This window comes from Ochotona princeps, chromosome 24, assembly GCF_030435755.1.
Source record: "Ochotona princeps isolate mOchPri1 chromosome 24, mOchPri1.hap1, whole genome shotgun sequence".
NCBI classification, from domain to species: domain Eukaryota; kingdom Metazoa; phylum Chordata; class Mammalia; order Lagomorpha; family Ochotonidae; genus Ochotona; species Ochotona princeps.
This window is the reverse complement of record NC_080855.1, coordinates 13,131,277-13,156,206: the sequence shown is the minus strand read 5'-3', so window position 1 is coordinate 13,156,206 and position 24,930 is coordinate 13,131,277. Positions and strand designations below refer to the sequence as shown.

General features: G+C 51.0%; 1 protein-coding gene across 2 annotated transcripts in view; it reads left to right on the top strand.

The window, feature by feature from the left end:
- Positions 1–2,634: 2,634 nt before the first annotated feature.
- USP7 (ubiquitin specific peptidase 7) overlaps positions 2,635–24,930 on the top strand; it is a 43,436-nt gene continuing 21,140 nt past the window's right edge. The window contains exons 1-2 of one of the 2 annotated variants that reach the window (XM_058680883.1): positions 2,635–3,338; positions 20,604–20,708. In XM_058680883.1, coding sequence (XP_058536866.1) covers positions 3,260–3,338; positions 20,604–20,708 — 184 coding nt within the window. In that variant the 5' untranslated portion in view covers positions 2,635–3,259. Of the gene's footprint in view, positions 3,339–16,775; positions 16,881–20,603; positions 20,709–24,930 lie in introns of those variants that run through there. The other variant, XM_058680884.1, reaches the window with a different exon arrangement.

Here is a 24,930-nt window from a genome sequence, read left to right as displayed (position 1 = left end):
GAGGAGCTGGACCCGAAGTGGAGCAACCAGGACAGTAACTGGCATCCTAAATGGGATACCAGAGCTGCAGCAAAGGTTTAACCTATTAGGCCATGGTGCCAGCCCCAAAACAAGCTACTACTTTTAGAGGGTCAGTATGAGTGTATAAACCCTAAAGGGTAATCTTGCTACCTTGAATTCCATGGATTAGCAGCGTTAATTACATCTGCAGGAGTAACACCAGGATGGAAGGAAGATCATGGTGGCTTCGGATCCTGCATGCAAATATGCAAATACATAATGGCAATTATTGCCACCCATGGGCAGGAGTGACTTGCATGGTGGAAGGGAGAAGGCACCTGGGCAAAGTGCAGCTCTGGCCCAGCAGCCTCTAGACCCTCAGCGCTCAGCATTTCTTCACATTTGGATGTCCAGCCAGGCACTAGCTCCTTGTTGGGCATCTGTAATATAATAGTCCCTAACCCCATTCTTTAGTAAGCACACTTTCCCCAGACTTCACCTTGTCTGCTACTGGCATCATTAATCCGCCCGATTGCTCAAGCCAGGGAGAGTTCCGCATGATACTCCCTGCCTTCCACCTCACTATACTCTCTGTGCAGCCGGTTTGGCCAGCAGTGTGCCTACGCCTGTCCTAGAGTTCCCTCACACCGCCCCAGAACCTGGGCAGTTGCTGCTGGTCTTCAACCTGCTCTTTGCAAGCTTGCCCTTCTAAATTCTAATTTGTGTAGCACGGAATTTTCCCACTTATAATGTTCTATGAGCAGATTTTTTTTTTTTTTTTTTAGTGTATTCAGGGCTGTTGAGCAGCCATCACCAGAATCTAATCCTAGGGTACTTTCATTACCCCCCAAAAAAACTGGTAGTCACTCCTCAAACTTCTCTAACTCCAGGCCCTGCTCTGTGGGCTGCACTGGACAGCTGATGGCTTTGAAAGCACCCAGTATGTGGGAGTTGTTCTTCAAGATTCATTCATGTTGTATGTAGCATGTATCAATATCCTTTTTATTATGAATTTTTAAGAAGATTTATTTTTATTGGAAAGTCAGTTATACAGAGAGGAGGGGAGAAAGAGAGAAAGATATTCCATCCGTTGGTTCACTCTCCAAGCGGCCACAACTGCTAGAGCCAAGCCGGTCCGAAGCCAGGAGCTAGGAGTCTCTTCTGGGTCTGCCACACAGGTGCAAGGGTCCCAAGGCTTTGGGCCATTCTCTACTGCTTTCCCAGGCCACAAGCAGGGAGCTGGCTGAAAAGTAGAGCAGCCAAGACACGAACCAGCACCCATATGGGATGCTGGTGCTTGAAGGTTCATTAGCCAGTTAAGCTAAAGCGTTAGCCTCTAATGAAGTCTGTAAAAAAAAAAAATGAATAAATAAAATTACCTGCAGGCTGTATATACAAAGTATGTTTGAAATATAAGTCAATTTTGTGTTCAGGTTTGAATCCTATCCCTCAGCTATCTTATGTAAATATGTTCCATACTAAAAAAGCTCTATGATCTGAAACACGTTCTAGTCGCACACATTTTGGGCAAGAACTACACACCCTGTCTGACAGGTTTCACTCTCATAATTCCCCTGTTGGTTTTGAACCTATGCAGATAATGTCGGCTGGTGTGAACTGATAGGGGAGTCTACCACTTTTTGCCGGAACTAAGCCTTGCTTTCCTCCAGAGGGCCTTGGAGGATTCCTTTGCATCTGAAAACTATTCATTAGCATTTGTGGGAATTCCTGTGAATAACAACAGCTCTGCAGACTCTCTCTGGGTTGCTGGAGGGGCTGCGGTGTGGGTGGGTGGCGGGGGTCTGGAGTGCTGGTAATGCCTTCTTGGAGAGGATGGGTGTCCGCTCACTTCTCAATCACACATTCATGCAGTTAGCTTTTACGAGAATCAACCGTGAGGCGGGCAGGATGAATGTTTCAGAATCGGAGAGCGGGACAGGCGCTAGGGAGAAAGACCGGAGCGGGTCAGGAATCATCAGCCTCCTGGCTTTCCCGCCTTGGTTACCCGAAAAAACTTAGGAACCTCACCCTGCGTCTCAAGGTTGGGGACGAGTACTGAGAATCATTAGCTGAACTTGCAGCTCCTGGGGTTGACTGCACCGGTCTTAAACTTTGCCAGATTGCACCGATAGATAAAAACTACATTCTCCCACGCTGGACCCTGGGCGCAGGGGAGGCAAATAACCATCACAAGGCGTTCACAGGTGTCTTCACTCCACTCCAGACGCCCTTCTGAATAATCTACCGGAACGTCAGGCCCTTGCGCAGTTTAGGGCGCAGCAGTCGGGATTCGAACCCTCCCTCGCGTGGGGACGGGATACCGCTCCCACTCCTTGCCGTCCTCAGGACCTTTTGGGATACTGGGAGGCTTCTGGATATCGCGCCCCCGCCCCCCTTGGCCAAGCTACACTCCCCCCGCACCCCATCTCCCGCACCGCGCGCCGCAGCGCGACGACCGAGCGGCCCGCGTCCCCACCGCGGCTAAGGGCCGGCGCGGGAGCGCTGCGGGGAGGGCCGGAGCCGCGGCGGCGGCGGGCGGGCCGCTCCCTGCTCCGCCTCCCCTGCTCCGCCTCCTGCTGCCGCTCCGCCCGTTCTCCTCACTAGCTCGCTCGCTCCAGTCCCCCCATGCGGATGTGACATTTCACGCCGCCGCCATTTTGAGAGCGAGCTGAGCCGAGGCGCAGGGCGCCGCGTCCGCTGCCGGAGCCCCGACGACGACGCCGAGGAGGCGGAGGCCGCAGCGCCCCGAGCGCGGCCGGCCCGTCGCCCGCCCGCGCCGCAGCCGCTGCCGTCGGCCCTCGGCCCCGCAGGCCCGCCGCAGCCGGCCAGGCCTCCCGCCCGCCGCGCCCGGCCCGAGGCGGGGCTGACTCCGCGGCCCCCGCCCGGCCGCCCTCCGCCCCCGGCCGGCCCGCGGCTCGGCAGCCCCGGCCCCGGCGGCGGGAGGCGGGCCCCTCGGCGGCGGAGGAGGCGGCGGCCGCAGCCCGCGACAAGGCCGCTCGGCCCGGCCCGCCGGCCGCCCGCCCGCCTCGGCGCCGAGATTGGGCGAATCGCGAGCAAGTACGTGCGCGTCTCCCTGCCGCCGCCTCCGCCGCCCGCCGCGGGCCGTCCCGGGGCCGCCGCCTCCGACGACGCGCGGGAGGAGGAGGAGGAGGCCGTCCCGCCGCCGCCGCCGCCGCCGCCGCCCCGGCTCGCCGCCGCCCGCCCGCCGGGCCCGCAGCCCCGGCCTCTGGCCGCAGGCGAGGCCCAGGCCGCGGCCGACATGAACCACCAGCAGCAGCAGCAGCAGCAGAAAGCGGGCGAGCAGCAGCTGAGCGAGCCCGAGGACATGGAAATGGAAGGTGAGGCCCGTGAGCCGCTGGCGGCGGGGCCGGGGGGACGCTTTTCATTGTGGCCAGGGGGGAGCCGCGGGAGCCACGCGAGGGGCTCGCCATCTTTAAGCAGGCCCCGGGGCGGCCGCGGGGCCTCGGCCTGGCCGCTCCGGCCCGAGCCGGCCCGGGCTGCACCGTCATGCCGGGCCCGCGAGCGGGGGGCGGCAGGCGGCACCCGAGTTGGGCGCATTGTCCGACCCCGCGGCCTCAGGGCGCCCCGGCTTTCCTGCACAAAGCGCCGGGGAGTTGTAAATTAGGGCGCTCGGGCCGCGGAGGGACCGGGGTGTTTGCTCGGCTCGGGCTGGCGGGAGGCGGGTTCCGGGGGGCCGGCCCCTTTCCCGGGGCCTGCGTGTTTGGGCCTGTTCTGCCCGATGTGCTTGGACGACTGCGCGCCTCGGTGGACTCGGGACCGTCCGCACCTGCTCGGTGCGCTCCCCCGGAGAGCCCCCACACTTCATTCCGTAACCGCGCTCTTGAGCGCCTGATTTAATCTTGAAGACACCTGCAGGACCTTCGGGGGGAGGCGGATTTTCTCAGCCTCCGGACCGCTCGGTGTTCGGACCCCTTGGTGTGTGTCTTGAGTGAGCTGCTGCTCCTGGGTTTGATATTTGGCTGTGTGTGGTGCGGTCAACATCCGGCCAGGTGTGTGCTTTGGAATCTGCACGTGTAAGGGCCGCCACGCTTGACTCCCAGCGTCAGACTCAACCCGACTTGAAGTAACTCTGTTTTCTGCCCCTGTGGCCGGTGCTGTCTTTTGAGATGTGAAGGTCTCGGTTACACATCTTTGGTGTAAGGGGGCTGTGGAGCAGGGGGACTGAGGCTTAACGTGGTTCAGGCAGAGCTGGTCACTGGAAGGCACATTTTATTTCCCATGACACTCTAAGCATTTTGGGCTAAGTCACAGTAGTCATACATAGTTTCTTCCATGGGGGACGGGAAGGGGGGGTCATAGTGTTAAGGAGGCAAGTGGGCAGGACACCAGAGCGAGGCATTGAGTGTTTGGTTCTAGAATTGCTCTTATGGGAGACCCTGGGTTGCCTGCCTGAGTGGCAGGTGGAGTTGTGGTTGTCCTGTGGGTTGCCACACACGGGTTGGGAATGGCTAACCACCACCTGTGCTCCCGTGTGCATAACTTCCTGTCAGTAATTGGAGGGGCATTGAAAAATGGCTTGGGTGTAGCCATGGTACGACAGATGCCTGCAGAAGCCACTTCCCAATTATCAGTGGTGACAACGAGAGGCCAGAAGAGAGGAGTCCTTGTCAGGGACCTGGCTGTCTGTCTCGTTTGGCCCCGGTAAGGCCGATGGTTCCCCAAGTGCCTGACCTGCGTGATTAGAGCTCCTTTGCATCGCTTGTATGCTGTGTCTGCTGCCGCAGGTCTGAAACCTAGGGGAAAGCTTCGCTTCTGTCCAGCATGTGAGCGAAGCTTGTGACCACTTTGCAAGTGTGGAGCCGAGTGAGTTCATCCACATGGACATCACTGCTGAGCACATTTGTAACGTGCAGAAGTGGTCATTGGGGACACATCCTGTCCGCAAGCTTCAGGAGCTTTGCTGAAAACCTGGAGTGGTTGAGGGACAATGAAAGAAATGCACCTAGACTCCCTGTAGGGTCCACGTGGACTGTCAGGACCTCTCCTCAAAGTCTACAAAGGGAAGCGACGTGGGATTGTGCCTGTGAGATGGGCCACAGTCTCAGGCTTTAGTTATTAACGAATACTGACAACTTGAACATAGGGGCCAGTTTTGTTCTTGGTGTGTCTCTGTCCCCATTTTATTATCGCAAAGGTGCTTGAAGGGCGCATGCTGGTGTCGGGGTGAAGTGGGACCCCGAGGACTCACAGCTGCCTGTGTCTCAGGCAGGCTTTCAGCCTTCTCTGGATCTTGGGACCAGAAAAAGGGAGAGCAGACAGATTTCAGTTAACCAGAAGGCTGGAGTTGAGCGAGTATCCACTTTCTGGCCTTCAAATGGCCAGGCTGGGCATTGCATCGGCTGCACCTGTTTAGTGTATTGGCCTTCACTCCTGCAGCGGCAGCTGGGAACTGTCAGGCCTTGTGAGTGAGGAGCATCCTCCCCGCCCAGCTGGGCAGGGTGGCTGTGGAGGAGGCTGGGAGACTGGTTGGGTTGGTTGGTCTCTATCAATAGGTCAGTGTTGGTTTGCTCTCCTGCCTTGCTTGGGAGGTTCAGGTTTCATTTATTGTTGGCTGAACTGCTACTGTGTTTGAGAATAGTAGTTCTCCAGTTTGTTGTTGGCTTTAAAGTCCTGAGTGGGTAGGAAATGAAGTGTGGTAAGGGAAAAGATGGGAGCAGTCCTGGGGCCCCATACTTCCTGTAAGGCCTGCAGCAGGTGGCAGACAGTATGGGGGTCGGGAGGTTGTGCAGTCTGGCCTGAATGAGTTGTCTTGGCAGCTGCTTTATTCCTTGTCCAGCGGCTGAAGGAGCAACTTGCCCGTCCTTGTCTTAGTAACAGACGTGCGGTCTAGTGTGTGCTCTGGATCAGCCGGAGGTCATCCTAGGCCTTGCTGCGGCTGCATGGGCTGTTGGCACAGAGAACCCTGCCCCGGGGAGTGTCATCTCTGGAGCTGAGGAGCAGATGAGCAAGGCTGTTAGGATTACAGTCTGCAATTCTGATTGGGGTGTGGGGGGCTTCTGCCAGCCTGATGTGGGTGCATGGAGTTTTGCCTTCATTTTTCTGTGGGAGCATGTTTGGGAGTGAAAACTGAGTTCTTCTGTACACACCCACCAGGAAATCAAACTGGGGCTATTTTAATCTAAAACACGAGGTTCTTTTCATGTAACACCGGAGCAGGACAAAATCAAACAGTAGGAGGATATTGATTATTTTTTTCCCTTACATTGGCTTCAGCTGATGAAAGAATTCTTTGCAAAACTACGAAGTGAACATGAACTCTGGAGGACTTGGGTCACCCTGGGCACGGTTCCCTGTACTGTGGCGCATGTCTGACCTGGGGCTCTCCCAGGCATCCCTGTGGCCTGTGCTGGATGGTTTTAGGCTGCTGCATGTCTTGTGTTTTCCTCCAAAATCAAATAAATGATTGTTACCAGCAAGTGTAAGGGAGATCATGTACTTGCCCTTGTTTTTACCTTTAGGATTTTTGGAAGGGACATGAGTTTGTGCCAAGGCATGACATTGGCTGAGAGAACAGATTTTAGTCCTGCCTGGGTTTGAACCTGTGTGACATCAGACATGTTGCTGAAATTGGGTGACTCAGCTTCTCCAGAAGGTCAGTCACACCTGCCGCGGTCAGCCACGTTTGGGAAGGGATGTGCCGTGCTTGGTGCTGGTGGCAGGTGTACACTAGAGTTCAGGTTGAAAGGGGCAGGTGCATTACCGGTGGCATGCCCTGCTGTGGATTCGGGAGCTAGCCCTTCCTGGTCAGCAGTGCTGTTGGCAGCATCAGAGTTTGCTGTGCCCGAGTTGCTTTTTAACGTGAAAGGTATAACATTCCCAGACGCATCCAGTGGGCAATAGGCGTTGGACGCTGCGGCCCTGCGGGAGAGCTCTCTTGTAATTCTTGTACCTGTGTTAAATTTTACAGGGAGGGATTTTGTGAGGTTGGACATTGAGCTGCAGCAGAGCATTCAGGTCACTTTGGAAGTCACCTGGAGCTCCCCTCGGGATCCTGGCTGCCTAGTGCCAAGGCTTCTTGCTGGTCTGTGTGCTCACCTGGCCTGGACCCTCTGCATTGCTCTGTCTTGCTCTGCCTCATCCCTACCGCCTTCAGGGATCACACACCTGCATTTTGGTGGGCGGGAAGGTGGTCTGCTCTGGACGCGCACAGAATACCCAGGAAAGCAGTAGCTTGAAACCCTTTTGCAGGTGCCACCTTTTGCCCTGCTGTGTGCAGTGGGTCACTTTGTGGGGCCTGTCTTCTTTGCTTTTAGCTGTTTGCGCCAGTGATGACCCGTGTGGGTTTCTTTTTTGTTATGTTCCTTTTTTATTTGTGGGAGATGGTCATTCAGGAAATACTGTTTGAGTGCCCACGGAGGCCGGGCAGTGGGTCGAGGAGGGAGAAGGCGGGCGAGCAGCTGGGGAGCAGGCTGGCGGGTGGCTGGCCAGATCTGGGAAAGGACGCCAAAGCCATAAACGCATATTGCTGCGATAGCTGCTCATTCAGTTTTATTGCTTTTAACGTAAGTTGCTTTGAGTAACAGACAGGCATTTTTTAATCCTTTTGAATAGAAAAACCTTGTTTTCCAGACGAGGACACTGCTAAACTTCCATAAATTACAGAAAGCTTCATTTGAATGTTTTTAAAACTTCACTTATGGAGTGTGTGATGTTTTGGATGAGTAATAAGTAACCTATGAATTTCTCCTAAATTTACAGTGTAGAGATTTCATCCTGTTCTCTAAACAGGGTTGTACCAAGGCATTCTTTGACATTTGTGATGTTGATAAATATTTAAGGTTTCCAGCTTCATAAACTGAATTCCGATGGGAAGAAGCAGAATTTAAGTCTTGCGGGCAGAGACGTCCGTTATGCCATTTTTGTAACTTAGCAGCATGCATTGGCTAATGAGAAGTCAGACATGTTGAAATTCTTGAAGCGAAGCAGATCTACTTCTGAAGGTTGGAAATCTAAACTTTGTTTGCAGGTTGGAAACAATTAGTACAAATTTTCGCATGTGGGAAGATGGGAAGAAGTAAGAGTGCTTCCAGAACTGACACCTGGGAGTAAAGCTACCAAGAACCCAAACTGAAGGGGAAATGGTGGCTGTGGAGGGACAGTGGGGACCCCGCTGTGCGCCTCAGTTGCCAGGGGTTGTGTCCAGGTGCTTGTGGGAGGTAAAGCTGGTTAGTGGATGGACAGGAACTTTGATAGTGGGCACTGAGCAAGGTGTCCCAGGCTTGGGAATAGTGCTTCATTCTCTGTCATTTAGAATCCTAAAAGCTAGCTGGAGTGAGAGTCCTGTGGGACCTGGGCCAGTCCACCTCCTTACGCATGATGTGGAGTAGGCAATTTGGGAGTGCTAGTTTCTGTGTTCAGAAGGACAAATGGTTCAGAACATTTCTGTATCCACATTGCCAGTTGGTCATCCTAGACACCCAGGAGGAGTCTCGATCCTTTTGTGTCTTGAGCTTGTGGGGATGGAGAGGGTGAGCACGTGAGTGGGTGCGGGGTGATGTGGGAGCCCCTGACCCCGCCGCACTGCCAGCCACCTGTTGCTGGGAAGCTTTCCTGCGTATTTCTCCAGAAAGTCCCTGCTTTTCTTCTCAGAAGCAAGGGAGATGATGGCACAATGCTCTCAGGTAGACTTGAGCTAATGTGGTCATGAGTTCATTTGGGTGCATTTCCAGTGTCCACTTACAGCCACCACATTGGACAGTGCAGGGTTAGACCACAGCATTCTCTCAAAAAGTTTGGCTTGTGCTGACCAGGCCATTCTGGTGGAAGTCTGGCTTAGAAGGTGTTTCTAGAACCATTGGATACCTTGAATGTTGGAACGATACAGTGTGTCCTGGAAAAACAAAATTTGCGTGAAAGTGGTAGAAACTTAGCAGGGCCTTTTGTGGTGTTTGTGATGAAGGACTGCATTTTTATTACTGTGTGCAGGAAAAATACACATGTTTGAAGTGAAGCAAACTAAATACAAACTTCAGACAAAGTAAAATTACATTTTGATAGAGATGCTTGGAACAGGCATGCGTGGGAAGAAAGGAGTGGACTTCCATAGGCAGCAGCAGTTGCCCATGTCAAAAGGCTACATACACTGTGGATGTGGCACAGGTGTGTGCATAATTCTGTGTGATGCCTTGCCTGTGTTAAACAGCTTTGATAGATTTTTATCCTAAGAAGTTTCCACTAAATCATCTTCCCTAAACAGAATGATTCCAAACCTTCAAATCCCACAGCCATGACGTGACCCACTCACTCCACATGACCTGAGTGTGGTCACGCTTCATTTTGCTAACACCAAGCTACCCCATGCGTTATCTGGAGATGAGTGCGCAGTGAAGTGAGCTTTGAGTTTGCGAGGCTTTCTTTGTTGTCACCGGGTCATGAGAGACACCTGTTGAGGGTTGGTATTCGGGCACTGGACAGGACATAACCCTGGGTCGGTCTGTCATGTCCACCTGGCTCACTGTTCCCTCCTGACAGTGGTGCAGCTGTCCTGGCCATACTGTGATACCCCAGAGCCTGGTGCAGGCTTTCATTCATCTGACACCTCCTACTGGCAGGCATAGTGCTGGCTGCTGGGTTCCTGTCCCCACTCCCCAGACTCGGGCTTCTGGTTGACTGGGGCCTTGCTGGTGCCAGTAAACCAGGCCTTGGCACTTTAAACAGGAGGTCAGGTGAGGCTTCATGGGGGAGCTCACACACACCATGGAGTTTGATGAAGAGGCCATTGTTACCAAAGTAACAGGGTTTGGAAATGGTGCCCCTGTTGCCCCATCTCTCCAGCCACTGATGTGCTTGTGTTCTGTCGCATGGCGAAGGGAGCTCCTCCTGCAGTGTTAGTGGGGCACAGTTACTAGCTTTTTGCTTAAACCTCTCTGCTATTGTCTGCCATGTGCACCTACTGCCCCATCCCCTCCTGTCCCTCACTTTCCTCCTTAAGTTTGAGTGGCATGGAAAAGGCAGTCTTCCATCTGTTGGTTCACTCGCCAAATGCTCATGATAACTGACGGGGCTAGGGTGAAGCCAGGAGTGTGACTCCGGGGCTTACCTGGGTAGCAGGGACCTCTCCGCCGTAGCCATCACTGCGGCCTCGCAGGAGGGTGGGGCCGTGGAGTTGAGCCCTGGCATCCTGACCTTGGGCACCAGCATCACAGGCACCAGGCTAAACGCCCGCTTCCCGCGTTTGTTACTTGTTACTTGCCCTTGGGCTTCCTAGCCTGCATCTTTCTGTGTGGTTCACCATATGCTTTGAAAGAGACAGTAGCTCAGCAAGTGGGATTTGTTGACATAAAGACAACAGTGTAAAACGCTACATTTTGATAAATGTTCAGGAACCTCTTTTTTTTTTTTTTAAAGGTTTATGTATTTTATTACAAAGTCAGATATACAGAGAGGAGGAGAGACAGAGAGGAAGATAGATCTTCCGTCCGATGATTCACTCCCCAAGTGGTTGCAGTGGCCGGTGCTGCGCTGATCTGAAGCCAGGAACTAGGAACCTCTTCCGGGTCTCTCATGTGGGTGCAGGGTCTCTAGGCTTTGGGCCTTCCTCAACTGCTTTGTCAGGCCACAAGCAGAGAGCTGGATGGGAAGTGGAGCTGCTGGGATTAAAATCGGCGCCCATGTGGGAACCCGGCATGTTCAAGGTGAGGACTTCAGCTGCTAGGTCATCACGTTGGGCCCTACAGTGAATTTTAATAGTGCTCTCAGTTACATTCATACTTAGATACAGGTGAGGTAGTTATACGATCTTCATGACTTCAACTTTGGGAAAAATAGTTTAATTTGTAAAGTGACAAAAGCTGTCAAACTGACAAGATTAGTTTTTTTAAAAAAATATTTACTTATTTATTATGGGAAAGTCGGATTTACAGAGATAAAGAGAGTCAGAAATATCTTCCATCTGCTGGTTGACTCCCCAAGTAGCCGTAACGGCCAAAGCTGAGCTGATCAGGAGCCAGGAGCTGCTTCTGGGTCTCCCAAGTGGATGCAGGGTCCCAAGGCTGTGGGCCATCGTCGACTGCTTTCCCAGGCCGCAGGAAGGGAGCTGGGTGGAAAGTGGGACCACCGGGATTAGAACCGGTGCCCATATGGGATCCTGGTGTGTGCAAGGTGAGGACTTTGTCACTAGCTTACTGCGCTGGGCCCAAGGTTACAGTTCTAAATTTAGAAATCTACATTTGGTTGGCTTTTTGAGTCATGGATTCAAGAAAATCACACCTGTGTGCAGGGTGGGGGTTCTCTCCCAGCTGTGCATATTGTAGGCTTCACTGTTGCTTATTGGTCACTGCTTGTGTATTGGGTTCTGCTGGGGGAAAAACAAAGAAGGTGAAGGTGGCCGCAGGGAAGTTGGAGCAGGTGCCACATTTACCGGCTGTGACGGTTAGCTCAGTGCCTGCAGAAGGTAGAGGCATGCCGGAAAGGACACTGGTGGCGACTGGGTGTCTTGGGGTACAGTCCTGCTGCCTTGGATGCTTGGCGGGGCTGAGACTGTGCCAGGCAGGACTGGGTGGCTCTTCACAGCTGTCCTAGTCTCCAGCGCCGGCAGAGCCACAGGAACTGATGCTAAAGCCAGTTTTGCAAGTTTTCAGATTTATTCTTTTTTTTTTAAGATTTATTTATTTTATTACAAAGTCAGATATGCAGAGAGGAGGAGAGACAGAGAGGAAGATCTTCCATCCGATGATTCACTCCCCAAGTGAGCCGCAACTGACCGATGCACGCCGATCCGAAGCCGGGAACCTGGAACCTCTTCCAGGCCTCCCACGTGGGTGCAGGGTCCCAATGCATTGGGCCATCCTCGACTGCTTTCCCAGGCCACAAGCAGGGAGCTGGATGGGAAGTGGAGCTGCCGGGATTAGAACCGGCGCCCATATGGGATCCCGGGGCTTTCAAGGCGAGGACTTTAGCCGCTAGGCCACGCCGCTGGACCCTCAGATTTATTCTTAAATTGGGCCTTGGATGTGGAGAGAGGAAGCATAGATACTCACAGGTAGTTTGTTGATGAGCAGTATTTCATTGGGGAATCATTGGGAGGAATAGAAAGGGGGACAGACAGGCCAAAGAGGTTCACTCCCTGAGGGACCCCGGTGGCAGTGCTGAGGCATGCTGAAGCCAGAAGCAGGGGCGCAGGGGCCCAAGCATTGGCCCATCCTGCTACTTTCTTAGGTGCCTTACATGGTGTTGGATTGGAGGCAGGGCAGCAGAATTCTGTGCCCGTATAAAACGGCTGTCCTGCAGGAGGCTTCACTCTCGAAGCCACAGCACTGATCCCTCTGGTACTATCTTATTTGAGGTACATTGATAGCACAGGGCACCAGGTCATGTGGTTTTGCTGTGAAGTGGAAAGCAGAGGACCAAGTGACCTGTGGCCTCTTAACACTACCTACACATGGCTGATAACAGGGAAGCCAATCACAAGGTGTTCACAGGCTCAGTAAGAACCTGTAGCCTTTTAAGTAAAATACAATTGTGTAAGATTAAACTAGCAGTTCCTCCGTCCTGTCAGCCACACGTGGCTGGGGCTGTGCTCTGGAGCTCCCCCTGCTGTTGGAGCAGTCTCTGCCTTGCTGGGGTGTTTGGGATTGTACTGCAGCATTTTCGTCTGATGGTCTGGTCAGGGTTCCCCACACACTCGCTGTTATCTGCTCTTCTGCCCTTGAGGTGCACAGGGAAGGGGCCACAAGGTGCAGTGAGCAGGTGTCTCAGCCTGTGGATGCTGCAGGTCTCCAGGGGGGAGATCCTGGGCCCTGGGAAGCAGGAAGTGCTGCGGAATGTCCCTTGCGTGGGCTCTGAGGGATAGCTAGGACTGGAGTGTGGGAAATGTCTGATGGGGTGGGTGAATGAACATGGAGTTCCATCTCTGTTCCCAGTGGGCTGTACTCCTGGCATTGAGATAGCAAAGAGCCTAGATCATTTTCAGATCCTTTATGAGGTTCTGTCCATCTGAGAGCCAAATCATCAGAGCCTTGCACTTTTTTTTTGCCAGGCTGACACATGCCACAGTGTTGAATGCCTGCGCATCTTTGTTTTACCTGTTTGATAGCAGTGAAAAAGAATTTGATTTGCATTTTTTGCTTTGCATAAAATAGGTTGATGATCAGTCACCGTGTTTCACTTACTAAGGTCAGCTGTGCAATGCCTACAGTTTTGTGTGTGTGGTTTTGTTGTACTACATTCACAATGGTGTGACTGTCAGGAAAGCCAGTTTTAGAATATTTAGAATATTTACATCACTACAAAGGCATTGGTAGCAGAGGGTTGCCCCTTGACCCTCCGTCTCTAGTTGCACTCAAACCAGCTGGCCCCGCTGAGGTGGCCACAAGCTCCATGCTGAGGGAGGACAGCACAGCACCAACCCAGAGTCGGCCAGGACTCTGAAACATCAAACCGTGGCGTGTCAGGGCCCCACTAAAGTGCTAAGGCCAATTTTAGGTGCTGTTTACACACGCGCAAAAAAAGCCCTAATACATAGTAATATAGGTTATGCAGTTTTCACATAAAGAGTTTAGTGAGAATGTTGTTGGTTTATACTTCTGTATATTTTTTGTCTGTAGAAGATGACTGGGTTCTCCTGCAAATGTTTGCAATCATTTTGCAGCATATTTGAATTAAAGAAACTCTGGGCAGATACTGTTGGGTGGCTAATGAAGCTGGCATCTGTAGGGCTGGTGTCCCCTATGGGCACCAGTTTGTGTCCCTTCTACAGATTGAGGGGTAGTGCTTTCCTTCCCCAGCTACCCACAGTGGCCTAGGCAATCACCCCCGCTGCCTTAGCAGGAAGGAGTTAGACTAGGGACTCATGAGCACCATGAATTTTACCTGTGGCACTTGGGGAAGCAGATTTACAGAGGAGAGAGGAAATAATCTGTCCGCTGGTGCAACGGCTGGAGTTGAACTGGCCAGGAGCCAGGAGCCTCCTCCAAGATCTTGCTGTTTCGGGGATTTGAGCGTTCATGCTTCTCCTGGGTTATCCCCTTGTACCAGTTGGATGACTTCTTGGACTGTAGGGGTGCCGGGTCGGGGTCTTCTGTCCCGCTTCCAGGCAGCCCTGGACTGCTTTTTCCACAGCGCTTGGTTGTGTCGGTGATTTAGCAAGGCACCGTGTTCCCCAGGGAACAGACCGTGGGTGGAGTTCGAGAGTGTGTCCATCCTTTGTTAAACCCAATTGTGTGTGGATGGGGTAAGTAGGGCTGGGTAGGGTGATTTCTAGGGAGCAGAGGATGTCCACATAATGTAGCCAGACTGACAGCCTCAGCAAGCAGTACAGATTCATGTTGCCTTCCTTGGGGCTTTATTTCTGTATCACTGATATAAACCATGATTATTTCAGAACATGCAGCTGTCTACTAGTCTTCATGTTCCACGACCATGGAACTGACCTCAGAGCCGCATGTGACTGGCGGAGGCACAGGGCAAAGAAGGCCTGGGGTAGCAGGACAGGAGTGTCACCTGGAATGCAGTTTCAGCCAGCTTCATAGAGATGCATGTAGACCATTGTAAACCCCCTTAGGTATGTGGTACCAATTAATCTTCATAATTAGTACTATGAAAATTTTTAGAGTGACAAGAGACCCAGCTTGACAGGTTGGGAGGAGATGATGAAAAATAGCTCCTCCACACTGGTGCCCCATGACCAGGCTGCTCCACTTCCCATCCAGCTCCTTCCCAGGCTTCCTGAGGCCGCCCAGAGCAGACCAGCAAATGGCAAATTTTATTCTCATCTGTCCACCGTCTCCTTCTCCCTCCCTCCTCTTCTCTGCCTCTTGTCTCAGGTGGATACATGTTAGATAAGACTCCTGCTGTCTGCAGCGCAGCAGATGAGTGATGCAGGACCCACGGGCACTCGGTGGGTAGCTGGGAAGGACTCCTGCTGGACTTCTGAGTGCTTTGGCCATCCCTGGCTTGTGGTGTTCTGTTTATCCAGTGTTCCTGCTATGACCTCAGCACCTTCTGTGGCCCTGTGCACTGTGAAGCTCTAACTCTGCCTCTGACAACAGCTGTATATGGTTGCTTTTTCTGTTTGGGGATTTGCTTTTCTGGGAGCAGAACACCTTCCATCTCTTATTGCATGGTCACCTGGCTCCTTCTCAGAGGGTGTGTATATGTGAGAGTGTGTGAGTGTGAGCTGGGAATCAGGAAGACAATTGTGTTTGAGGGCTTCAAAATGCAAAGTAGTATAACGCCTGAAAGAGTGAAGGGACTTAGGGCAGGAGGTGGCCCTGGCTCTGGGCTGAGTCCTGTGGTGTAGTTCTGGCTCCTGGCTAACTGTTGTCCTGGAGCACTGCTCTCTAGGCTGATGTGTTTCAGAGAGGCAACCTGGCTGTCAGTGACAGGGCACAAGTCATGGTGCAGTGTGGTTCCTAGTGTAGAGTGTTCTTCTCCCCCTCATCAGCCTTAGCTACTGTCCTCTAGAAGGGCTGAAGCCAAGAACCCAGACCCTTTTCTGGGTGTCTCACGTGGATACAGGCGCCCGGACACATGGTCTGTCCTGTGCTGCTTTCCCAACCAAGAACATTAGCAGGGGTCTGGATAGAAAGTAGAACTGGTTCCCATATGGGATGCCAGCCTCAGAAAGTGGTGTGTATATCCCAACATTTTGGTGTATGCTTACCGTGCCTGTGCCTTGGCTTTATGGTTGCCATGTGTCTGCAATGTGAAATGGGCAGGAATGTCTGTGCCATAGAGAACGTTGATGATGCCATGAGTGTGTTTTGCAGTAGGGCCAATAGGCAAGGCCATGATTCCCCATGTTCATCTCTGCACCATTTGCCTGCTTGAGCGTTTTTTTTTTCAGCATCCAGTGATAAAAATATATATAGGAAAATATGAAGCCAGTGCTCATGGGGAAATGCTTGAGCCACTTGTCAAAAAAAATAACCTGTTTCTGCCCTACTTAGCAATAAAAAGGGAGCAAAATACTATGTCCTCTGTATCCCATGTATATGATGTGTTTCATTTGTGAGAGCTAGATGGAGAGACAGAGAAATCTGCCATGTATTTGCTGGTTCACCTCGCCGCCCCCCGCCCCCCCATGGCTGTGATAGCTAGGGCCGGGCCAGGCTGAAACAGGGGCTGTTTGCTTGAACCAGGTCTCCTGCGTGGGTGCAAACAAGGGCCATGTTGTGCTACTTTCCCAGGTGCATTAGCAGGGAGCAGCCAGAACTTGAACTGGCACCTGGAATGTGAGTGCTGCAGATGGCTGCTTAAATCGCTGGGACATGTGTGATATTCTGAGATGGAGAACAGATGCGTGGTTGCCCATGAGGAGGGCGTGACATTTCCTTGTGTTGGAAATGCTGAAATATGAGAAATTGGAAAGGATTATATTGTTTCGCCCTAAGATTCCTGGTTGTGATTCGGTGTGACCACCGGAGGAGACTAGGGAAAGGGTGTTGTGTTTCTGTTCTTGACATTCGCGGGGATTTGCCAGGACTGGTACCCATCTGGATCACAGGTGACCGCTTACCACAGCATCGGTTCTGCTCTTAAAAAGCTTTTTACAGAAGAGGCCAAGTTCCCGTATACCGTTCATGTGGTCTCCCCCGAGAGCAGTTGATGTCACCAGGATGCCTTGAAACTGAAAATTTGGACTTTACCATTAGCCACACTTGACTGCTTTTGATATCATCGGTTTTCCTGTTAACATCCTCTTTGCATTCCTGGACTGCTTTGCCTTGTAAGTTGATGAGGTTGCTTGTTGGAATAACCAGTCCTAAAGACAAGAATTTTGTGGGATACTTTAAAAAAAAGAATGCTGGGCTAGAGCTCCTGGAGATTCTAAGCTGTCACCACTGTGTGAAGAGAACTCCCCAGCCCGCAGGCTGGCCTGCAGCACCATGCAGACATGGCTGGGATCCACAGGCTTGCAGGTGACTCACAAGAGCAGATGGGCTGCCTGAGCCGCTGGATTGGGAGACCCAGCAAGGAAATGTTTTTGCGATCATCAACCAATGAATACTGTCAGCCTGAAGTTACATGCAGACAGACACTGGCTTTGTAATTGCTCTCATAAGCTTTATTTTAAACTAAGTCAACAATGGGAGAGAGGATGGTGAAGGGAGGAGGAGCAAGCAGAAGCCTAAAGGGGTTTGGTGTGGGATTTGAGGTGAACAGATAGTCGGGGATGTGTGTGCTTGGAGGCACCATCCTACCAACCCTGGGTGTTACAGTGGAGCGTGGGTTTTTTTTTTAAGATTTATTCATTTTTATTGCAAAGTCAGATACACAGAGAGGAATGTCTTCCGTCCAATGATTCACTCCCCAAGTGACAGCAATGGCCGGTGCTGCGCCAATCCGAAGCCTGGAGCCAGAACTTCCTCCAGGTCTCCCACACGGGTGCAGGGTCCCAAGGCTCTGAGCCATCCTCGACTGCTTTCCCAGGCCACAAGCAGGGAGCTGGATGGGAAGTGGAGCTGCCGGGATTAGAACCAGCGCCCATATGGGATCCTGGTGCATTCAAGACGAGGACTTTAGCCGCTAGGCCATGCCGCCGGGCCCCTGGTGTGTGGTTTTGATCACCACGTTAGCAGCAAGAGAAGCTGCCAAGAAAAACCTGGGGATCTGAGGCAGAGCTGAATCCTTGTGGTCAACGTGCCACCTGGTGGCAACATAGGAGTGTGCATTTGGGAAGCTGTGAAGTTTAATACTTCTGGTGTGATGTCCTCACCTTTCTGGAATTGGGCAGATGTTTGTAAAGTCACAGAAATGCCAAAGTCAACTCATTGAAGTTTGCTTTTTAAGTTCAGGTGCGAAATTGGTGCTGCCTGATTTCCATAGCAACTGGCAAGTGTTCTTTGAGGTAGTTCTGTGTTATGACATCACAGCTGGAAGTCATCAAGAAGCTGAACAGAAATCCAGAAACCCTTAGTAAAGGGGAGACATAGGCCTTATAAGAAGCCAGTATCCTAGTGCGTGTTTCTGAAAGAATTGTTTTGAGCCTTTTAATAACTTGTAAAATTATGCATCTGGTACTTAAAGGATTTCTTCATGAAAGGTTTATCTGACTAATGGAAATACCGTATTTCCAAGTTTAATACACACATTTTGGAGTGGTAATTATTTCATTTTTACAAGCTGACATTTTTTGTTCTCATTGGTGCTGCTAAAAATATCTGCAATCTTATTATTTGAGATGACTTGTGTCAAAAAATGCTATAGTTCATTGTTGGCCAAACCAGGGTCCCATGGTGTGAAATTCCAACTCGGGAGGATGGTCACTTGTCATGTCCGTCTTGCACACCTTCAGCAATCTAATCGGTACCTGTAGGCTGAGCGTAAAGCCTGTGAGGAAGTTAGTGTTTCTTGGGCACTGTCATCACTGTGCAGGAGTTAAGGTCTCTTGCAGAAATGGTGAGGAACTGGTCAGTCTCTTTGGAGCAAGCCTGGTAGCTGAGGGCCTCCTGGTCCTGTTAGCGCAGCCTCGTTCCTCATACCCAGGGTGTACTCAGCAGTGACGTCTTAGGACATTGCGTGCAGGCCTATGAGGGGTGCAGGAGAAGTCAGAGGCCCCAGCGTGTTGATTTGGATGTAAGCGATTGGGCGCTGATCAGGGGAATCCAGTTAAGCTGCAGAACATGACTAGTAATTTGGGGCGTCTTAGGGACCAACTTCAGACCCACCCTCAGTCATAGAATGAAGGTAAAAAATACTGGGTTTTTCATCTGTCATCACATTGCAGTCACCCCGGCTGCCAGAAACCAAGGGTATCCTCCTGTACGGATTCATGACTTGGGTATCCGTGATCTTGATGTTCATTTTGGTGCTGCCTGAGTGAAAAAGCACTCCAGTGTTGCCGTCATTTAGGAAGTGAGCCAGCTCCGTATTAACAGCCTCTGACACGGTTCTGTAGGTATAACTTGGCTGTGGTGTAGACTGCTTACACCTGTGTGTGATCCTCTTCTGGAAATAAACTCTCAGTTTGTGCCTTGCGGAAAGATCTGTCAATTTTGAATTCTTGGGTTATAAACAACATTTTAAAGCAGTAGTAAGTGATAGTTGGACAGGTGTGAGCCAAGGAACCAAGCTAGAAACATCAGTTATGTTTAAAGTGGGGCTGGCACTGTGGTGTGTGATTGAAGCTATTGCTGCAATGGCAGCACCAGGAAATGGACACTGCTTGTGTCCCAGATGTCCTGCTTCTGATCTGGCCTCAGTGTTTGGGTCACGGCTCTGCACGTGAGATCCGGATGAAGCGACTAGCTGTGGCCCGACACACACCTAGCATTGGGTCCTTCTGGGGAATGAACCAGAGGGTTGGAAGATTATTCCAAACCCCGCAGTATAACTCTTTCATACAACAACAGCATGCTATTTACTCTTGTACATTCATGTAGTAAGTGCCTGCAATTGTATGCTTAAGAGATGGAGACTAGTGTTGATTCTACAGAAGGAACTTCTTGGTTTTACTGAGGTTCTCTCTTATTCAGTGTTTCTGTAGATGCTTTTTCAGATTTATGTAGGGCACTACAATTTACATTCCAACACACATCCTATTTGTGACAAGTTTTTTCTTTTATGATAGGTTCATTGAAAAGGTTTTTGCACTGTCTAGCATTCCATTGGTGGTGAAATGCCGGATTTTAAACTAATAAAGAGCCAGCTAGGGTTTGCTCCTTCTCCTTTTTTGTCACTTGACATCCCTAACACAGAGACAATTCTTTCGTGACACCAGTGAGCACAGTCATTGAGGTTATCGAGATCAGAGGTAATCTGTCTGGATTTGATGTTTTGAGTGTTTTAGTAGTGGTTTTGTATAGGAACCAGTGATGTAAAACAGACTGAAATTTTGGAGTCTGTGGGAAAGGGGGAGACTGCTGTCCTTGGTGCTGAATCAAGCTGCCTTAGGATCCAGTGGCAGAAGTGTGTGCACGCACACACGGGCGCCTTACCTGCTGTGGGGCTTAGTGTCTCAGCAGCCCATTGGAGGGACACAAGTGCGAGTGCATTTCCAAGGGGAGTATGAACCTGCCAAAACCCTGACATGTGGGCGTAGCTTTCAAATATTTCTGCTTGTGTCAGTCTAACCAAAAGTTTTAAACTGAATATGCTAGTGATTAGAATGTTACAGTTGGCATATACACCTCGTGCTTACCAGAGTTTAGAAAGCATTTACAATAACAAGTCATTTTCATTGGTTTTTAAGTATTTTCCATACACCAAGACTTTTACAGATGTTGAAGGCGCTGGCTTGTTTTTGAGGTGAAAACTGTAGATTTGTTACAGTCTATGATAGTTTTATTTTATAACCTAAACAAACTTGTAGGATTGGGGTTTCTCTAGTATAAAACTTCTTGCAAATGAATGGCTTTTAGTTACGTAAAGGTTCTTAAAACTTCCTAACTTGTAATGTAAGAGTAAAATATTGGGAGAATTTACATTAAGAAATGTCCTAAAATGGCTCAGATTTGGTGATTTATGTTCGGGTTCTATTTAGCATTTAAAAGCAGCAAATTCTGCTTGGTAGCAAGTAACCTTTTGGATTAGAGTCCATTTTTTTTGTGGCACAATTGGAATATGATAGCAGAACTGTCAGTAGGAAATATATTCTTTACCAAGAAGATAAAACCCATGGAGTGTCTTTGTTTTCTTTGAAGCTGGAGATACAGATGACCCACCAAGGATTACCCAGAACCCTGTTATCAACGGGAATGTGGCCCTGAGTGATGGGCACAGCAACACGGAGGAGGACATGGAGGACGGTGAGTCCAGGCGTGTGCTAACGCACAGTGGGCGGAGCACCGTCAGGCCCTTTCTTTCTCCTTGAATACTGCGGAGTTCTCGAGAGTAGCTAGTTTTGAGGAGATTGCATCTGAGGACACTTTAGGGTCCTGTCTGGCTTTTGAAGTTGACGATTGCCTACAAACCCCAAGGTAAGTTCCAGCTCCCTCGCCCAGGTGGGGAGGTCTCCACAGCGCGGTCTCTGGGCCCCTGCTATGGCTAATGTTGAGGCCATGCAGCTTGTACTTGCTTTTGTATTTGCAGCAAGATGCTTCCAGACACTGGAAGGTGGCCTCCCTGGGCATTTCCAGTGTTCGCAGCTGATCCTGCTTACCCGTGTTAGGTGTGAAATCAGATTCAAGCTTTGAGTGTCATTCTCCCACATCAGCCTTTGTTTGTGGCTTCCATGTGAAAAAGCATATTATATGCATGGATATTTTGTGTCTTAGCACTTTTTTCTTTAGCGACATTTTCTTTTTATAATTTAAACTTCTCCAGGTCAGAATCATGAGAAGTGAACAGCCAGTAATTGCTTTATGCAACGCCTGGAATCTTACAATGTAATATGAAACCATGTTCTGTCAAAAGCATGTCCGTCAATCCTCACGAGGGTTGTGTCCTTCCCAGGGGAGTAACGGGGCAATTGAAAGAAACCATCAGTCACGGGCTGCACCGCCAGAAGGACTGCTGTCCAGACCTCCTGCCAAAAGTTGAGCCTCCATGAGGAACTGCAGCCGTAGCTGAGAGTTCTCTCACAGTGCGGCTTACCCCCTGGCAGCTGGCTGAGGCAATATCTGAGGAAGGTAAAGAGGCGTGGTCTAAACCCGCTGCTTTGTTCCCATGGAGTGCGCTTTCCACTACAGAGTAAGGGCCGAAGTGTGGGCGTGAGCTCCTGGTTGCTAGGCTTTCGGTGGTTTTACCTCAGACACCGGAGGGAGTGCACTTGGGAAGTTCAGCCAGGTCTGAGGTGCCAGGAGTGGTGTGGAGGCCAGTCTGAGACAGGGGTGGAGCAGGGACTGGCTGGCCTGTCGGCCTGCCCAGGCCAGGGAAGAGGGACTGATTCTAGTGCCTGTCCACGTTTCCTTGGGGGCAGACATACATGTAGGCACAGGCGGTTTCTTGGTGTGCAGGGACCGTTCTATTGGGAGGTGTCAGTGTAACCCTCCCCGATAACGACAATATGGAGGCAGAATTGTAGCAGTAGAAGTGGCATGTCATGAATTCTTCACCTTCCTGACCTGGCTGATTTATCTGTCCCACCCCCATTCCGTGAGAAGGACCGTGGTCAACACAGGGCTGCCCTCAGTGATGACCCCTGCCTGACTCTCCCGGGAGCAGAGGTTTTTTTTCCCTTGTTTCCAAATAGAGACATGCCTGACAGAAGGGCATCCTTTGTGAGGACATTTTGTGCATGATGTTAAGTGGCTGCAGTATAGTGGGAGGTGGAAGAAACTGTCCTAACTAAGTACCAGAATGAATTTCCAGCCACTGAAGTCAGGTGTTTGGTGACAAAAGAAACCTCAAAGCAAGCAGGAGCTGTGTGAAGCTGATGTAGGTTTGGGAATGACCAGGACTGGTACTCAGGTGCAACTACTCGCATTGCCATTTGGGGATATTTTGGACTAAGCTTCCTGAGTAAAGATTTGAATTATTACATCTTTTTGTAGGCCTCCTAATACCGGTTCTGCTCTGCCTCTTTTAAAGATTTATATATTGCTTTTTGGAAAGGCAACCCAAAAGCCAGGAGCCTCCTCCGGGTGGGTCTCCCACGCGTGTGCAGGAAGCTGGAGGGGCAATGGAGCAGCTGGGATACGAACCATTGCCCATTCGGTATCCCAGCAATTGCAGAGTCGCTAGGCTACTGCGGTTGGCCCTGTTTGACCGATCAAGCCCAGGTGCTTAGTGTTCAGTCTGGTAGATCCCAGGTGCATCTGGCTGACCATGTTTGTTACAGAAGGTTTAAAAGTTACTGCTTTTTTGGTAGGCCCTCCTACTGGTGGTCAATAAAAATTTGTAAGTATGTGTATAGCCAGTGAAGGGAAGTTTTTATTTACATGGAGTCTTGAGCTGAACTCCGTCATATTCTAACAAACTGTGGAGCACAATGTATTGTAACTCAGCCAGCATGGGCCATACACTGTCTGCTGGGCAGTGCTGGGCTTGGGGCATTGTGGGCACTTGGGCCACAGCTATGCTGGGTCTGTGCGTCTGGTTCATGCTGAGTTTCAGGTTCCATTTATAAATGTATGGGGTTTATGTGTATCTAATCTTATTCTCTAAACAGTAGGTGAATTCAGAAGGCACAAACCAGGAACTCAGAGCTTAGTGGATCCTTGGAGAATGGTCACTGGCTGCTTTTTGATAGTCTAGTAGACATCTCTCACATGCAATCAGCTATTGGCTGGTTGTGTCTCTTCCCCCCCCCCCCAATTAAAAAGTCATTTACAGAGAGAAGATACAGAGAAAGATCTTTCACCCACTGGCTCACTCCCCAAGTAGCCGCAACAGCCAGCTGGAGCTGAGCCAACTGAAACCCGGAGCCTGGAGCCTCTTCTGGGTCTTCCATGTGGGTGCAGGGTCCCAATGCCCTGGGCCAGTCTCAGCTGCTGTCCCAGGCCACAGGCAGGGACTGGAAGGGAAGTGGAGTAGGCAGCATATGAATCGGCAATCATGTGCGAACCCGGTGCCTACAAGGCACTGGGTCACCTTGCTGGACCCCTGTATCTGTGGTTTTTGTATTGTATCGTCTGAATATCCAGGAATGGCTTCTGTAAAGTATTTGCCTTAAAGGCAGAACAACAGGCTGCGCCAGGCTGAAGCCAGGTGCTGGAAATTGGGAGTTCCTTTGTGGTAGCCCACATGGATTGGCAGGGGTCTGGTCCTTGGGCCATCTTCTGCTCCGAGGCACTTAAGCCAGGTGCTGGTTTGGAAGTAACATAGCTTGAACACTGTTGTGCTCCAGGATGGGCACTGGCATTCCGACCTGCTGTGCCCTCAGGCCAGCCCCTCCTGAGCGGCAAGGGTCACTGATGTGTCTTAGTGAGCCCAGGTGTCACTCACCTGGAAGCTGGGGTTGAAGTAATAAACTGCTGCTTTACGTGCTTCAGCAGCTGTGGACATCACTAGCTTGAACATTTGTTGCTTTTTGTAGACTTGTGTCCCTTAGTGGGACACTTGGAGGGGCTCCCCTCTAGCTGTCCCTTCCAAAGTGCCTCCACTGAGCGGAGTCATGTGGAATGGAGAATGGAGGAGTGGGAGTGTGTACTGTTTAAAAGAAGATAAAAGTGCCAGAAGAACTGTTACTACTGCCTTGCTGTGAGGAATGATGGACATGCTTTCTTCAGAACTTAGATTCTCCTGCTGTGAGTGCAGGGCTGTGGGACCCGGCCTGGGTGGAGCAGGTGCGTGCTCTTCACCCAGACCTGTAGGTCCCTTTTGTGCTCTTGGGTCCTGGCGCTCAGGACAGTCCAAACGACACCTAAGGCTGGATCACGAAAAGCCTTTCGCGCACAGCAACCTTGTAGAGCTCCTTAGCCTCAGACCGTGCCCCCGCTCCCTATTCTGCGAGGACAAGGGACCCACAGTGAAACAGAGCAATAGATGCTTCTGTAGCAGTTTGCCCTGGCTGTGACGATTTCACTGGCAACTTCTTTGTATTTCAGAAAGTCTGTAACAAGTCCATAACCGAATGGTGTGTGGGTATGGGAGCACTGTATCCCTGTGACAGTAGTGTCAGTGGTCACCAGTGAGGGGGAGCCTCGGGCTGAGACTCACAGCTGATTGCCTGCTGTTAATACATGGAAATGACCTTCCTTTTATTAACCCCCAGTAATGTGTACTTCATGCTGGGAAAGAATGCTAGCTTTTAAGATTTTATTTATTCCTACTAGAAAGACCGATTTACAGAGTCTTCTCTCTAACGGACTCTTACTCCCCAAGTGGCCACAATAACTGGATCAGAAGATCAGAAGCCAGGAGCCTCTTCCTGGTCTCCCAGAGGATGCGGAATCCCAAGGCTTTGGGCTGTCCTCTCCCAAGACAAAAGCAGGGAGCTGGAAGGAAAGTGGAGCAGCTGGGACACAAACTGGTGCCCACATGGGTTCCCAGGGCATGCAAAGGCAAGGATTTAGCTACTGGGCTATCGTGCCATTTCACAAAATGGTGAGCTGAGGATGTTAACACTTGTTTTAGGCTGCTTTAGGC